Source organism: Maylandia zebra, linkage group LG16, assembly GCF_041146795.1.
Source record: "Maylandia zebra isolate NMK-2024a linkage group LG16, Mzebra_GT3a, whole genome shotgun sequence".
Taxonomy (NCBI): domain Eukaryota; kingdom Metazoa; phylum Chordata; class Actinopteri; order Cichliformes; family Cichlidae; genus Maylandia; species Maylandia zebra.
Window position 1 is genome coordinate 27,341,319 of NC_135182.1, and position 17,187 is coordinate 27,358,505.

General features: G+C 37.6%; 1 protein-coding gene across 1 annotated transcript in view; it reads left to right on the top strand.

The window, feature by feature from the left end:
• Positions 1-17,187, top strand: part of thsd7ba (thrombospondin, type I, domain containing 7Ba) — a 201,625-nt gene that overhangs the window by 68,715 nt on the left and 115,723 nt on the right. The window contains exon 4 of the mRNA XM_076875192.1: positions 15,624-16,482. Within this exon, the coding sequence (XP_076731307.1) occupies positions 15,624-16,482 (859 nt within the window). The remainder of the gene's footprint in view (positions 1-15,623; positions 16,483-17,187) is intronic.

The window sequence follows — 17,187 nt, forward strand, 5'->3', positions numbered from 1 at the left end:
TAAGATTTGTTTTAAACATCAGATGAAATAAAGCAGCAGACACAGACGAGACTCAATAAAGTCAAGAGTGAATACATTGCTTTATTTGTCGTGAACTAGAACACAAGTAATGCTTCAGTTTATCAAAGTTGGAAATGTTCTCCTCTATAGCTGTGAAAGTACAAACAGTAACACTATTTTGATATTAGCTCTGGAGAAATGGCTCCAGAAGCCACTGTTGTGATCTTTAAACAAAAATGAGTACATCTTCTTTGGCAGATTTTATAAAGTCATGTGTGGGGTTTTGTTTTTAATGGAAAGTGCCAAAAAGGACACTTAAGTTAAGGTTTTGCAGGAGAAACTTATTGCACATAATTAATATAAGTTTGACATGCTATGCATCATTTTCTACCCCAGACGCCCAGCACTTAATCATGAGGAAAGAAGCCAGTTGAACTCTTAATTAGTATTTGTGGAGTGATGTTTGATCTGTTATATACCTTCATTATGAAAGCAACAGGATTGACTCTCTCTTTGTGCGTATTAGATAATAGCTGCAAATCTTATCCCAGTTAACAGCTGATAGTTAACCAAAAATGTATTTTCTAATGTATTAATGATCCACTTTTAATATGAGTGTAGACAACAAGGATGAAGAAACCAGTAACACTCTAACAGTGATTTGGTCATTTTCAGTTGTGCACTTATTCGTGTTTTTTTGTTTTTTAGTGTGTCGCCCACAAAAAACATCTTGACTGTGTTTTTTGCAATAGTAACTACTCATCTTTCCTATTGTGTAATGGATGAGCTTAGTAATTATATTAGGGAAAAATTGAAAATGGTTATGACCGGGCATGTTCCTTCCAGGGTAACCCATCATCAAAGAAGCTGTTACCTTCAAAACGGAAACGCATATATTTTAATTATTGAGCTGTCTTTGAATGTGTGTGACTTATTATGATTATGATGACTGCAGGTGGAGGACAGGTGGGATCTGCGGAAGGTTTCAATGGATAAGCCTTTAAAAAACTAATCTGCATGAGAAAATTGGTCAGGGGATTATTTCTTAATAGAAGTAGAAATATCCTTGATTAATGTTCAGTGAGCTGTAAAATGCCAGTAAGAAAGAATCTCTTTCTGACTCGTTTAAATGAGTTTTAGCTTTGCAGCTGGAAAGTGTTTGTTTCTATGATCCGAAGAACTGGCACCACACTGACTCAAAGGTTTGCATCCTGGAACTGTTTACACTCTCCACTAAAAATAAGGCTGGATGTTAAGTTGAAAATTTTGATTGGTAATGGTACCATACATTCTAAGTGCAACAACCGAAACAGTGCATTTCTTGTGCTAAATAACATATGTATGTTTATACATGACACCGACATGGGTTATATGGAAAGGCTTTTAGATTATTTCTGTTTTAAAGCACGGCACTGCTTAGTTTTCATGATTAAAACACGACCATCAGGCAAAGAAATCTGGTGGCAGTCAGATCATCCCTATGCTACAACGAGGGACTGTGTGCTGATATAATGAGCTGAACTCATTATTGAAACAGAAGTGAACTACAGCCTTAACATTAGCGTAACAAGGTCACTCTCTCACTATATATATACACTATATATTTGTGTGCATTTGTGTGGATGTAAATTTAACTGTGAATACAGGCAAGTCAACTTTTTTAGAAGAGAAAAGGGTTATAATAATAAAAGGAATGTCTAGCAAGAAAATGAATGTTAAAGGGAAACCCAAGCAGTGGCCATTATGAGAATCCTTTTAGCCTAGAACCTGTTGATAATTTGACTACACACTTACAAAAATTCATTTCTTCTTTTATTGAACCAAAGCACATTTTGTTTTCATCTGGAGACTGTTTACCACTAAATACTTAGCAGATGATCCGAAATTGTCCAAAATTAGGAGATGATCACAGTACTTATCAGTTTATACTGTTTAGTCTAAGCAGCTGTATTTCATTCTTGCCTGTAATGAAGTATGAAGTAAACTTTAGCCTTAATTTTATTCATAGCATTGTTTTGATCTTGATTTTTTTTTTTTTGATCAAATCAACATTGTATTGATAGAGTATTGGCAGAATAGTTTGAAAATTAACTTGTGTTGTTTATAATTTGGAAATCAGATTTATTTATTTTGGTAGAAAAAGCCATTTGGCACGGTGGTGAATACTCAGTTCACACTAAGAGCTGTGAATGCCAATGGCTGTGGAAGTTTTAATTGTTGCTTTAAATGAGAGTTGGGTGTAGTTATGGGCCACAAAATCCATGCCACACACTCATACCAGTTGAGTTGCACCAGGTTTTATGATATTTAAAATCTATGCATTACACCCACATCTCCCTCCAAGATGTTCGCTTACATAACTGCCCTTCTTATTTTATATGCATTCAAAAATGGAGATGGCAATGACACAAGTGTTGAATATATCTTTTACACAGTCAGTGCACACTTAACAGTTTTTTGTTTTTTTGTTTGTTTTTGTTTTCACACAGTGTGGGGGGAGAAAAAGAAAAAAGAAGCAGCCCTGTTTCCAGTGAGAGCTACAGCAATCTGTGAAGGACTCAAAATATAGTGTTGCATTACAGTACTGCGGATGAAAGAATGTGTTTGATAGCTAAGCCAAGCCTTTTTAACATTTTGACTTTTTTTTCTGAGCTGCTGACTGACTGCTCTTTTGTGATTCAGTCAACAATTTTGTCAGGATCACTTGAAGCTACGGTTGCTCTGTGGAGCAAGTGGACTTGCCAGAATAAGCACTGCTATAAGTCCAAGGATTTCCATTTTCATTTTTCAGCTCTCCTTCTTATTATTTCACACAGCACACAGGCATCTTGTTTTTAACCTTTACAGTCATCTACATAATCTTTGTAACAGCATGCATTTTACTTACCACAATTGCTCTTTTTGCTGTGTTCTGTGTCTGAAATAACAATATTTGTTAGGCTCTGCTTCCAGTCTATAGTGTGTGAATGTATCATATATACATGCGGACGAAGGATGTGGACTTCTGCTGCTAGTAATATATTGTTTTCACCACAGCTTAGGTGTGCTTAGTTTTTGACAATGTCAGGAGACTCAAGTCTAAGCATCATCGGAAGTTGCCCTTTTAAACTTCAGGACAAAATCTAAAGTTTCACTACAGGAAATCCACTGTTAGGTTTAGATGAGGAAGCTGCCTTGGTAGAGCATGCAGTAGGCAGGACGCAGGATGCTCAGTGCCTTGGTGTTGATATTTTAGACTATTACTTGTGCTTTTCTCATATAGTAATCAGACATCACTGCTGGAAGGCTGAAAGCTGTTAAAAGTCCAATCTCAGTGCACTGAATATTCACATTCTCACATCCATTGGTGATGTCTTGAAAAGTTCAGGACTGTGTGAAAATATGTATAGAATAAGCTGAGTTCCAAAGCTGTTTAGTCCCTTTTGGTTGCAGTAATGTAAAAGCTGGCCTCTTGGATATGTCCGTGCTGAATGTTTTCCCAGTGCAGCTCTGACAAAATACCACAAGTTCAAAAGGTATTTGGTGAAGAAGAAAAAAATATTCCTATCCAATAATACCTCTATAGCAAAAATCACTAAAGCTCTTACAGCTAAGTGTTTGTCCAATATTTCACAGCAATCTATACAGCAGACTCAACCAAAACACTTCAGCCTACTTGTGGTATTCACTGAAAAAAAACAGAGGATAACAAAGCAAAATGAGAATCAATGGAAACAATTACCGTCCGCACAAAATTCTATGACAGTTAATCCAATTACGTGCGGACATATTTCAGTCGAGACCAAAATGATAGGTATCACAGAGTAACAGACTTACTTTACCATCCCAACAGTGCTTCGCCTCTACCAGTTTTTGCCTTGTTTGCAAGATGCAGTCACAGTGTTGTTCTTGTTATCAGAGAGAGATTAAGGCACTAGCAGCCATCAGAACTGTCAAACTATCCATTAGTCTTTCGCCCATTCCTGTGAGCGGGTCCAGGAAAGAAATATGAAGTGTCTGCATATCTCTAATAGACATGCTGATAACAACTACCTTGCACAGTGGTTGATGGTTTTGTTGGGAAGTCCAATAAAGAAAACCCAGAAACTCTTAGGTTTTGTGTTTTGGGTAAAGTGACTCTGTGGTTCCAACAGCAAATGTGAGCTTTGTGAGAGTAGTGAAAGCACACTGTATTTTTAACTTTATTTTACTTTCACTATGAGGTGTGATTTTAAAAAAAATAATCCAGTCACACTGAAATTGGTAAGGTTTAGATGAGCAGTGTTAGGGAGGTTGGCAAATTATAATTTTCTCCAGTAATTATTTATTTAGCCTCCCACAGATAGTCATAAAACAAGGGAGTATCTGATTAATAACTGAGGGACAAAGGGGATGCAAATGACAGATGGAGGATAGGTGAAGTGTTTAGTCTCCACAGGTTACACTCTGCAGGCTACCTGACTCGGGTAATCTGCACTTCTGTCTGTGGAAATTTTGGGTCCTTACAGAATTGGTCCATTCACTATTTTTCCTCTACTAAAGGAACAAACAAAGTACTCCAAAATAATTTTGTAAAGTAAAATGACTCTAGAACACTGTCGAGAAGGAAGCTCTCGAAAACAACAGCAAATTCATGAGTTCCTATTACGTTTAGTGCCAGTCAGTATTTTTAGAAAGGGATGGAAGGGGTGGTGGTGGTGGTGTGGAGGATTCTTGTCTTTCTGAATTAAATGTTGCAGACATTTTTTCCTTTTATAGCAGTCACTTTTCTTTAGTTCAAGTGCAAAAATAAAATAAAGAGAAGCTAATAATAATGTGAGTCAGGAACATTTGCTCCCTTTTATCTATTCAAGGCTCATATTTTGAGACACAAAGAAAAGCAATGGCAATTACTGTGAATATAGGTTCCTGAACCGGCCTGCTTTGACTGAAAAACAGATACACTTATATAATTCCATATATTCTTGAATGCACTTAATGGTATTGAAAAGTTTGCAGTTGTGATCAGCTAGACCTAGTATATGTAATTTTTTTAAACCTTTTCTGTACTTTCAGTCCACTTTAATTAGGAAATTTAGAAATACAGTCATGTTATGCTATGCTGGTCTTTGCATACAGGTTTTCTAGATTTATTGATGACTCTGACCACTTTTGCACATGGATCACATGGATATGTTGCTCAAGAACACTTTGACATGCTCACTGAAGGAACTGGGCATCTAATTGAATAGTGGACAACTCAATCTATCTTGTGAGTCACAGCCTGCCCAAGGTGGTATACTTGACAGTTCAAGGAAAATGTTCTTTTTCAAGCATATATATTTTTTAAATGAAATATTCTTATGTGTAAAAGCGTGTCCTTGCTGTCAGCAGCTCGTATTGTCACTTGTAGTAGAAATAACTTGTTACAGGACTTTTGCATAACTGGCCACCAGTTTCCAACATTGGCTTACTGAAAATTTTGACCATTCTGCCATGTAAAATCTCGTCAGTTGCAATATGTTTCAGGAGTTTCTTTAATATACTACCTATTATAAACAGGTTCATTTTAAATCCCACCTCACTGGGATTTGATATAGGATTCAGGTCTTGGCTTAGACATGGCCATATTGCTTTATTTCTTAGTTTTGTTCCTCTTTTGGTAGATTTGCCAGTGTGCATAGGATCATTATCCTGCTGAAACTTTAACTTCAACCCTTTGAGAGACAGCCTTACATAGCTTTAAAACACTAATTGATACGATATAGAATAAATAGTCTTGTCAGTGACCACTAAGTACCGAGTCTTAAGGGTCCCAGCAAACAAAACAAAACCAAAAACAAAACCCCAAATGGTTGCTTTTTCATCGGAAGACTGTAGTTTTTAGTTTGGCTGTGGGTTTTGTATAGCTAAAGGGTTTTTATTGGCACCCATTCCATGGAGGTTTGATTTTTCACACCAAGAGTGACCTTCAGATTCTTGAATGAACTTTTAGAGCTCTTGTGTTCAACTCTTGGGAGATATTTGCTGGGGCTATGAGATCCGATCTATAGCATGTGCAGCAAGATTGATAAAACATAGTCATAAGGAAATAGTGTTATTTTGCAGGTGCCGATATTCACTGCCACTCATACTTGTTTGCGAATTCGAAAAGACCTTCCATATATAACTAAAATAGAATAGAATAGAATAGAATAGCCCTTTATTGTCATTGTGCATGTACAACAAAGTGTACAAATTAGCTACTGTGCATGTGACAGTGTCTGCTCTACAATTACTGCACGACTCAGCTCTACCTTCAAAGCTGAATTCAGCCTGTGCAAAACAGTCTGACATGACAGTTTTCAAAATATTTGAACATAAAGTTTGCAAATCTTGTCTTTTTGCCCCGGACAAGTGTTAAATACACCTACTTGCTTTAGAATTCTTTGGTTAGTCAATCTTTTCTGTCATCAAAGTAAATCGGTGAGAGTTGTCAGAACATCCAAAGATACACGGCCTAATATGTGCAAGTAAAATTCAGCCTATGAGTCACACACTCATGTCCATGGTGGCTGCTTTGTTCACTTGGCTGCTTATTTCTACTTGAGTGTGTTATTGAATTTGCAAGTGATGACTTCATATTTTGCAACTGGTAGTGAACCTAAAATAATATGTTTTAATAATGGCTAAATTCCACTTCACAAAGGTCCTGCACTAACATTGGTTTACTCCTAAAGCTTATAGGAATACTTAAGGGAGCCGAGCGCTAGTAGTTTCACCTATGCTTGCCCTGCTACAAAGCAAATCTGTCATCAAAAAGGTCTGTTACTATATAAAACTGTTATGGTGAATGTGTTCACAAGAGTTCCCTATTTGTACATCTAGCCACATGAAGGAATATTAGTGTTGATTTGAAGTGACTGTGGCAACCCGTAAGCCCACAGCTCACTCTGCTCTTACCTCTGTTTTGCTTTCCATCAACTCTTGTAACTTTGTCTGATTGCTATTTGGTACATGGCAGGTAGTGTGCAGTGGGCATCAAAGCTTTTCCCTGAAAAGGAAGCTGTCTGCTGCAAATGGAAAAAGGTTGAGTTGATAAGATTGGTTGATAAAAGTGGTGAGACTGAAGCAAACAGTAAAGCTGCAACTATAAAAAGAATAAAGCCAGTGGTTAAAAACGCTGTATAGCTAACGAAAGCTACTACATGTTACAAGAATCGGTTGAAAATATTCTAGTATGAATAATGTTTTACCAAATTAATTAGCTTTTATTTTGTTGACAATTACCTGGCAATTTAGTCGTCTAAACCTCAACTTAAACCAATGATTTGGAGTGCATTCTCCTCAGACAAAATCGCAGAGAAGCACTTCAGGAATTGCTGCTTGCTTCTCAGTCTAAGAGCACCTCAAGGAAAGCCACTCGGGTACATCATTAATCAGCTCTCAAATTAAGTTACAGCAGATGTTTTTAGCCATGAAGGCAACCTTGTCATGGCCCCCTTCAACCAATTAAGATTAGTATTTATTCATAGTCTTAAATCTAGTTTATCCCCAGTTTCCCCTGCTGGTATTCCAGTTTTATCTAATGGATTTTCTTTTGATGTTGGGCAGAGAATTAAATCTTGTACGATATACACAAATTCCCCCAGGGACTGCATCATAACAGTTGCCATGGGTGCAATTTTAAATTTGTCAGCGATACAATTGTCACTTTATCTCTGTTCTTTCATGCCCTGGTCACCTGTATTATCTAAACACCAGGGTCTTTCCTCAGGTTGCTGTCTGTAGATACGGCCATTAGTTCTGCTCCTGTGCTTAAGAGAGAAATCCCAGGTCAGCAGAAGGCAGTGAGACAGAGGAGTGAATGACATCCTATCCAATTACTTGTCACCTCTACATAGGCTGGCACAGGGACTTGAGAAGACCACATGAGACAAGCAATTACATGGAAAAAGATTCTGATCACTGCAGAGGCATAGCACACCTCACATCCCCCACTGTTGTTTTCACATTTTAAAGTGATGCTGACTAAAGTACTGTGGCATTTATAAGTGTAAACACATTGATTTCAGCAAGAGCACCCCTCTGGGGATCTCACAAACAATCAAAGTGGGATCTATGTATATAAATGAGATCTTAGAGGAAATACAATATCCGCTTGGTAGATGAACTACCATGTCTCTCAAGGCTAGTTAATAGAATGACCAAGCATTGATTCTGTGGGGAGAAGAAGTTCTTTCTGAGTCTAAACATTGGCGTATTTTTAGTATGACAGCATGACATGCCAACGCTGCTAAAAGGAAATGTCACTGGATTCATCGCTCAAACTGAGGAAAGAAAAATGAGTTCCCTGTTGTGTTGTTTTGACATCATATGACACATGACCAAATACCCTCTGGTCACCTAAACAGTTTTCTTTTTTTCTTTTTTTTTTCTTTTTTGGACCTTTTGGTTTTAAAAAAAATTTTAAGGAAGAAAACTTACAGGAATCTGTCCTCTTTCGCTGACTTTTAAATCCTTTAACGGCCCTAGTTCCACAGTATTTTATGCTACTTATTTTAGTATAAAAGCCATGTCTCACAGTGTCATCATATATGCAAAGATATCAGCAATTATATTTGAAAGTTAATTGTTATCATCCCAAGGAGGAATGGGTCTATCTACAAAATGATAGTGTCTATAGAAATACACTAAGACTCAAATATAAAGAAACTATCTTCATACAACTCAGTCAGTAGGCAACCTGTAATAAGTCAGTCCAGGATCTCTATTAGGAAGCTATAGAAAGCCAGGAAAAAAAGGTTTCTGTGTGTGCTATTTCAAATATGTCTGCCACCTACAGCTTGTTTGCTTTCTTGACTTAACAAACAGAAAACTGTGTTTTCAGCAGCAACCATTTAAAATTCTCTGAGAGCTCTCACCCGTGGGCAGGTTAAATATACAGACAAGCAACTCAACAATTGGCAAGGAAAAATGACTGTTAGAAGGGAAAATAAGGTGATCACAACTGAAAAATAATATTTGATTTCATCACACAGATACATCTATATAAGGGAAAAACAACAGAAAGAATAATGCATAACTATTTAAATAACTTGCCACTTTTTTAGGTACGCCTATTCAACTCTTTGTTACCATAAATATTGAATCACCCAATGACAGGACAGGAAATTACTGCATTTAGACATGTAGACATGATGAAGACAGTGACCTGGTAAAGATCATACTGAGTATCAGACTTGGGAACTAAGGTTATTAAGTGACTTAACCTCCTAAGACCCGAACTCTTTCATGGCATGCATTTTTAATTTCTCTTTGATATTTGGGCTGATTGGGACCCGATGAATGTAAAAACAAAGAATCAATAGAAAAGGGACAGTATAATGTCCTCGTAAGTGGACATCAGGCCCTTTTGAGCAACATTCAGTATTTTGGTCTAAATAACCCAAAATGTGATGTCCACAAATGTGGACGCCAGGTCCTAGGAGGGTAAATGCGACATGGTTGTTGGTACCACATGGGCTGGTTTGCTTGGGTTTTCCCACACAAGCATGTCTAGGGTTTACAGAGAATGATCTAAAAAAGATGGTGACAGGAAGTAAATCAATCGACCACTTGTTACAACCAAGATATGTGCAACTCCGAATGCACATCATGGTAAAGACCACAACATTTGCCCCTTCTGCCAGGTTCACCAAAATTGCATAAGAGAATACTGGAAAAATTTTTCTGGTCTTATGCAAATTTGGTTCAAAAAACATGGATCCATCTAACCTTGTATCAATGGCTGGAGTTGCAGTTAGTGTAATGGTGTGGGGACATTGTCTTGGCATGGTTTAGGGTTCTTATTACCAATTGACCTTCATTTTAACACCACAGCTTACCTGATCATTATTGCTGACCACAGTGTGCACATCACCAGATCTTAATCCAATAGAGTTCCTTTGGGATGTAAACATGTGTAACAGGAGAGAATCTTGGGGTTTGTGTCTGACCCAAGGATATTTGGGAGGCAGACTGGAGCAGCCAGGAATCGAACCACTAACCTTCCAATATTGATCGATAGATAAATAGTCAGAAAACAAAAGTTTGTACGTGCTTCTAAACAGAAAAAAGAAAGAAAATTAAAAAATGATTTGAACACAAGCTGGTCATACTGTAGATTCCTGTTATTTATTTTTGTAGCCTTATACCTATAACTGATGTGCAGTTATTTTCCGTAGTGCACAAAGTACTATTATTTCTAGAGCCTGAAACACCACTAAGTAGTTTGTTTTGCTTTAGTTAAAAAATGAAAATATCTGGGAAATAGAAATATAATATATCAGAAGGAGCATAGCTTTGTTATGATGGTTATTATTTCTCAGGGGTGAACCATACTTTGCTGTTTGCCTGCCATGCATTTTGGAAAATCTCCTCACTTCACTGTGTGATAACTCTGAAGAAGTCATGATTGATCATCCACTTAGAAATCTTCATCATCAAGATTTATCGGAGCTTGAATTTAAAAAAAAAACATAAATCAGAACAGAGGACAGTGGTTTCCTACTTTAGGGTTTTTATTGTATCTTTTTTCAGTGTCATGCAGGGATGTTTGATTTTCCTCTTTGCTAAACATTATATTTTATTTTAAAAGCACATTCTTTGGTCAAAAACTGGATAGTCTTACAGTGTTTATTTATTTATTTACTTTTATGGATTGGCCCAAGTGGGCATTACATCACTCAGTGGGCACAACATGTGTTAGTGTTGTCTAGTGTTTATACTGTTGGCCATTTAAAAAGTGATTAGCTATTCAAGTAGGTCTGGCATGGATGCTGTGGGCCTGAATACTAAATTATAACAAAAGCTTAGTGGGGCATTGTGTATAGTACTGCAGCCCCAAGGAACATAATTCATAAGTTTGGGATGTTAAAGCTACATTTGATGCTTTTTCCCTGCAGATAATCCAAGCACATTAAGTATCTCATTGTCAATCCAAAACAAAAGTGCTATAATACATTCACTTATTGAGCATTTATGGAAATATATGATTTATATTCAAGCGCGAAGGTCAAACATCTCTCAGAAGTGGCTCATTTTTTATCATCATACAAAGTTTTTATTTTTAGCTCGGGGTCATCAGTGTTATTGTCACTTAATTTGCCTGATGATGATATTTTGCACATATTTTTCTCCGGATGTCCTTCTAACCTGCTACATAAACACTGCGCATTCGTGTTTGTGTAGCATGTAAGGAGAAATGAGCTGATTCAGGCCTTCGGGAGATGGATCGAGTGGCTGATGATAATTTGATGAATTTCTGCATATATTAATGTTGTAAGTGAATATGAACCACAGTGCTCATAAATTACAACTGATGGAAGTGTGTCACTGGGGATAGCTTTGCGCATAATTAGGCTCGGTGGCATAGGTATTTAATTAAAAGTGTTGTGACAAAGGACGCATGTGTACAAACAGTGAAGCTTAACTGAGGGAGATAAGTTGAAGATGGATGGCAAATAAATTCACTACATCCTTGTGAGGAAATGTACGAAAAGCTGCAGCATGATAAGAGAATGACTGATAATCAAATATTACCAACAGTGAAATAGTTTAATTAAGAAGCTTGCCCAAAACAAGTTTTATATACTATTATTTACACAAATGTTTGAAAAAGTACAGAAGATAGACTATATAATCAGTCATAGGCTAACAAAAATACTCTTAGACTTAGATTTTAAAGGCAGTATACCAAGGAAAAAATACCACCATGTCTTTACAGAATAGTGTTTGGTTGTCTAAAATAATATAAATAATAAAAATATATGCATTTGGGGTGCCAGTTTAGCTCAGTGGGCTGAGCAGGCGACCATAGCAGGTGGCCGCCCCGGGTTCGAGTCTGACCCACAGCCTTTTGCTGCATGTCTCCCCCTCTCTTTCCCTCTGCTTTCCTGTCAGTCTTCACTGCATCTATCTAATCAAGCTGAAAAAAGCCAATAATATTTCTAAATTTTATATTATATATATATATAGATAGGTAGGTAGATAGATATTAGATAGATTGATAGATAGATCCATATACATATATGCATTTCTGTAGGTTATACATTAACAAACCTAAAATAGCCGAAAGAAGTTCATACAGCAAGTACACCAGCCTGTGATCCTACAGGGTGTTTTTTTCCCCACTGACCTGAATCAGTGATGCTTTTACCAAATGTAATTAAATGGACAAGAGAGCCAAGCATTTCAACAGTAGCGAGTGCGGTTGCTGTTTAGGAGAAGTTTATTGCTCTTTTCTTTGCTGCTTCTTTCCCTCATCTGTCTGGTTTCGGGGCAGAGTGGAAATTGCTTTTGTTGGGTTACTTGCTATTATCGTACAGCTTTAGCATCATTTGTCTAACTTAAGGGTTGAACTGAACGCTGCTGAGGAAGATAATACGTGTTCAGTCACACTACACTGGCTAAGTTTAATTTCTGCATTTTCCCATAATGTAGTGATGTCTGCTCATCTGCTTTTGCTTCATTCAATTTCAGTTTTCAAACTGAATGGTAAATATAGCAGGAGCTCAATGGGTGCCGGGGCCCCCAGAGGTGCGAGCAAGGCGACTAAGTGCGACGGGAATGAAGGAGCTGTGGGCAACTGGTTCCTCCTGAGGGGCTGACAGATGCTGATGCTGACAGATCGAGAGAGTGATTATTCAGAGCTTAGAAGATGAACTAGTGCTTGTGTTAGCTGGCTCCCCTTGCAGCAGAATCACTCCCAATCACACCTCCATAAATCACACCCTGGCACAGTTTGAAAACAGCACTACTGAGCAAAGGTGGTCATGCCGATGAAAGGGTGTTTATCATGAAAGAGTGCCACTAGTGACCACAAAGGCTGTATGCATACTTGGAAGAAACATGGGTGCTTGCGACCCTGAACATCTGTAACCTTAATTTTGACTAACTATTCAAATTGTATTTCTGTAACTTCTGAACTCTTGGCAGCTTTGACTGAAGTGTAAAGGTCCCAAAGTGTAAGTAGTGAGTAAAGTAGTGCTGTAACAGAAACAACCACAGCCCCTCTCCAATAAACCTCTGCTTAATCCCAAATCATTATGGTATCTCCAATGAGGTATAAAAAGGCAAATAAACAAGCCAAACTGCACGTCTAATCAAGCACAGACGGTGCAAACTTTTTTCACTTTGAAATATGCAGAAAACATTCAAATTACATTTAACAACCTCTGTGTTTACTGAACCAGACACAAACGGTAAGGTAATTGCACCTCTTTACATGAAAATGTATATACAACTCCATATGTTTATTTCCATCTAAAATGCTGCACTTAGCTTTTTTTGAGTTTTTAGCCAAATCAGGAATTCATTTATTCATCCTTCCAGTGTTAAAATCTCACTGTAAATTAAAGTTGCATAATATGTTAAGTTTAAATGCTCTGTATGACTTGCAGTGGCCGATACGTGATGTGGTTCTGGGAGTGGGTCTGTTGGAAGATTAAAACACTCTGTCATTCTTTTTTTTAATCAAATTCTGAAGCAATTACTGGGTCTGTCTTTGTTTCTCAATATGCCCCCATGCGTTTTTTTCACTGTTTAACGGCAAAGAGAAAGAAACTTTATTTTGAAGAGTTCTGTGCAAACATAAGTGAGCAAATAGCCAAAGAGAGCCAATAGGACACTCAAGTCCAACATACCAATGAAATAAAACATCTCATTTGTTTTCTTGTTTATTTTTGTGTTTATGTTTTGATTTTTTTGAAAACAAGTGAAAAGAAATGCCCTTTCTTGTGTTTGATTTTTTATCTTAACAAAAAGAACAAAAATAAAGTGTTAGAAGAAACAAGCAAACAACAAAAAGAAACATGGTATCACAATCAACTGTATTTCTACCTTTAGAGCTTCAGCAGCAGCAGCATTTTCAGTTTGATACGTTGTACCTTTGATGCAAACATGATCTATGATCTTTGATCAGAATAATATATTAGTGACAGTCTCATTAGCATCACAGTGCCAGGACAAAGAAACTCAACATTGTGCTTCAATGAACTGTGAATAAAAATGTGTACTTTAGACTATTCCTACATTAAGCAAACAAACAAAGGAGCCTTAAAATGCTAGCTATAGGCCAGGAAGCAAAGTGTTAACAACAGATTTCTCTGGCATGAAAAGACATAAAACAGTTTGAACAGGTTGTCATTCGAAAGCAATTTGGGAAGCAGTAGGATCTCATTATTACATCAATTTAATTCCAATTAGAAGAAATGAATCAAATTATCTTTTTCATAGCATGTGGCAAAATAACTAAGAACGTGACTGACGAAGATAATCACATCATATCAGGAAATTGATTTATGTCTACTTCTTTTAATGATGAGGACAAAGAGGTTAAAAATGTATTTAAGATTTGTTGGGCTTGGTATTCAAAACTTAACATTTTATAAAAACCGACAATCGGCTACTGTTTTTGTTGAGACATAATCTATATATTTGTTACATTTAAATACAAATGTCACTGCATTGTTTGTAACTAAAACCCCAGATGAAGAAAATAACCCCAGCATCTGATACAACTCTTTTTGGTAATATTCATCAATATATTTGTCACATATTTAACTACAAATATGATTGGCTCATTAATTTAAAAAAAAAAGTCCTATTTGAATAAAATGATGAGGGTCTGATGCAGCCCTTAGCTAATTAACAAGAAACTGAAAAAGTCCCGACACAGGTTAGACACCCTAGTCCTCTGGATTAATGTCTTAGCTTTGAGCCACTCCCCTAACACACCCATTTCTTTCTAACTTTTTGGGTTATAGTTACCTGATGTGAACCAAAGAATTTCTGTGTTCACAACAACAAGGGTCATCAAATATTAATTATATTTATTTGTGTGCCTCTGAATTTACACCCATTATTTGCCACCATCCCTTAATGTGAGTAAAGAGTTCATTGCCATTTCACATAGTTCTTTGAAAGCAGGTGACTCAGATCTTCTGAGACAAAAATATCTGACTGGGTGTTTGTGAGCTGACCCTTTTGAGTGATCAATATTACATTTCCTTAATTATTAAGCAGAAATTTCTTTCCTAAATGTTGCTAGCACTGGTTAATTGATTGACATATTAAGACAATTCAACCTTATGGTTTGTTAAACAAGTTCAAAAGCATCTAATTTATCATTTTTGTTTGAAAGATCTCTTAAAATCACCATTGTACACCATTTCACCTTTGCAGACATTACATTTAAGCATTTGCATGCTTTTACTGTTAAAGGAGAGGCTTTGTTGTAATGAAGTAATAATACAAATTATAATAATGATAATAACGGCCCGCATAATTCAAGTTAATAGCATATCTTATCATAATACCCAAGTGAACTCCTAACCATACTATACATGACCAAAAATACTGATCAGTTTGAGCTCAAGAACCTAAAAATGAATTTAATCCCTTGTGACAAAGAAACTGATCTTGTATTTTCTTTATATTGATGTCCGCCACTGGTTTGATTACTTTGTGTTCCTTTGTTCCTTTTTTCCTCAGTTCATGAATAAAGCAATCATGGAGGTTGAGTGAATGGCCTTGAATTTTGCTTGATTGCAAGCTGCCAGATTGCTGCAATTTAAATCATTTTTCCCCTAAAGCTTCAGTTTTTAATGAAAATGCCCTCTCTGTGTGTTTTTTCTTTGCTGCAGGCCAGTGGGGTCAGTGTACCGGTGAGGAGTGTGGCTCTGGTGGGGTTCAGACAAGGACAATATGGTGCATCCACATGGAGGGCTGGACCACCCATCACTCCCACTGCCATCACATGGAGAAACCAGAAAGCCAGAGACAGTGTTTTAAAGTCTGCGACTGGCACCAGGACCTCTTCGAGTGGGAGGCGTCAGAGTGGGGGAGCTGTGTTCTTGTTCCTTTCTTTTCCAATGAGCTCAAGTTGAGGGCAACTGAGTGCATTACAGCACAGCATGGGATCCAGAGGCGCAAAGTCTACTGCGTACGCACCTCAAATCGGACCACAGTCAGTTCGAGGATATGTGAATTCTTTTCCCAAAAACCACCTGTGGAGCAGGCATGCCTTGTCCCCTGCCCCCAGGACTGTGTGGTTTCAGACTTCAACTCTTGGTCAAGTTGCAGCAAAACCTGCGGTGCTGGCCTGCAGCATCGGACTCGACATGTTCTGGCCACATCAATGTATGGAGGGGCAAACTGCCCCAACCTAACTGAGACCAGGACTTGTTCCAGCCATGTTGACTGCCCGGCTGGGGAGGACGAGTACCAGTACAGCCTTAAAGTAGGGGCCTGGAGTGAGTGCCGAATGCCCCATCACAAGGATGCGCTATTAAGTGGAAGGACCACAGTGGACTTCAGTACTATGTCCAACGAGAACAACACAGCCACGCTGCACACACTAGCTTCTCACCAGCATTTCCATCACACCCACCACCACCTTGCTCATGCGCACATTAAGTACCCCGCGTCGTGGGAACTAGAAGTGGGATACCAGACACGACATGTTCGCTGTACAAGAAGTGATGGCAAAAATGCTATGCTGAGGTAAGCAACATGCTTCAAACCATAAAGAATAGGAAAATCATCTTAATATGGTAATGTGGATTGAAGTTGAGACATATTGATGCATTTTTCACAAAAATTAGGAATACTTGTGCCTTTTTCATTCATTATGCCCCCAAAGTGGCCACCCTACCACTTCACAACTCTTCAATGCAAAATTCCATCAGTTGCACGATCGTTTAAACTTTTCTTGGTAGATTTCTTACTGTACTTTAAATCTTCAGGTCCCCGGCACTGTGCTGCATTAGAATCTATAACATTTTCTTTGCCATCCTTCACAGTTGGTTGAAAAATGCTCTTTTTGAAAGCTGTCTTTGGTCTGCGCCAAACACATCTACTTTAACCACCGTCAAAAAGTTGTATGCTGGATTTGTCTTTCCAGAGTACATTATTTAACCCCCCACTGCAAAAAAACAACAACCCTTCTCTCCCCCTATGGTTCATTGGCAAAATACTTTCTCCTGACACATCCCCCATGATTTTCAAATTTCTGAAATATTTATCAGATAGTATACACTTACAGTTTGACAAAGACAGTTTGTTCATCCTAGAATAAAATGCAGGTTTTACAAGAAACTGTTTTTCAGATGCACTGCTCTAAGGCTGACATTGCTGGGGCAATCAATCCTGGAAGAATCGGCAGTTCTTTGAAATCAACAATACATGTAAAAAAGTTTGCTTTTCGTT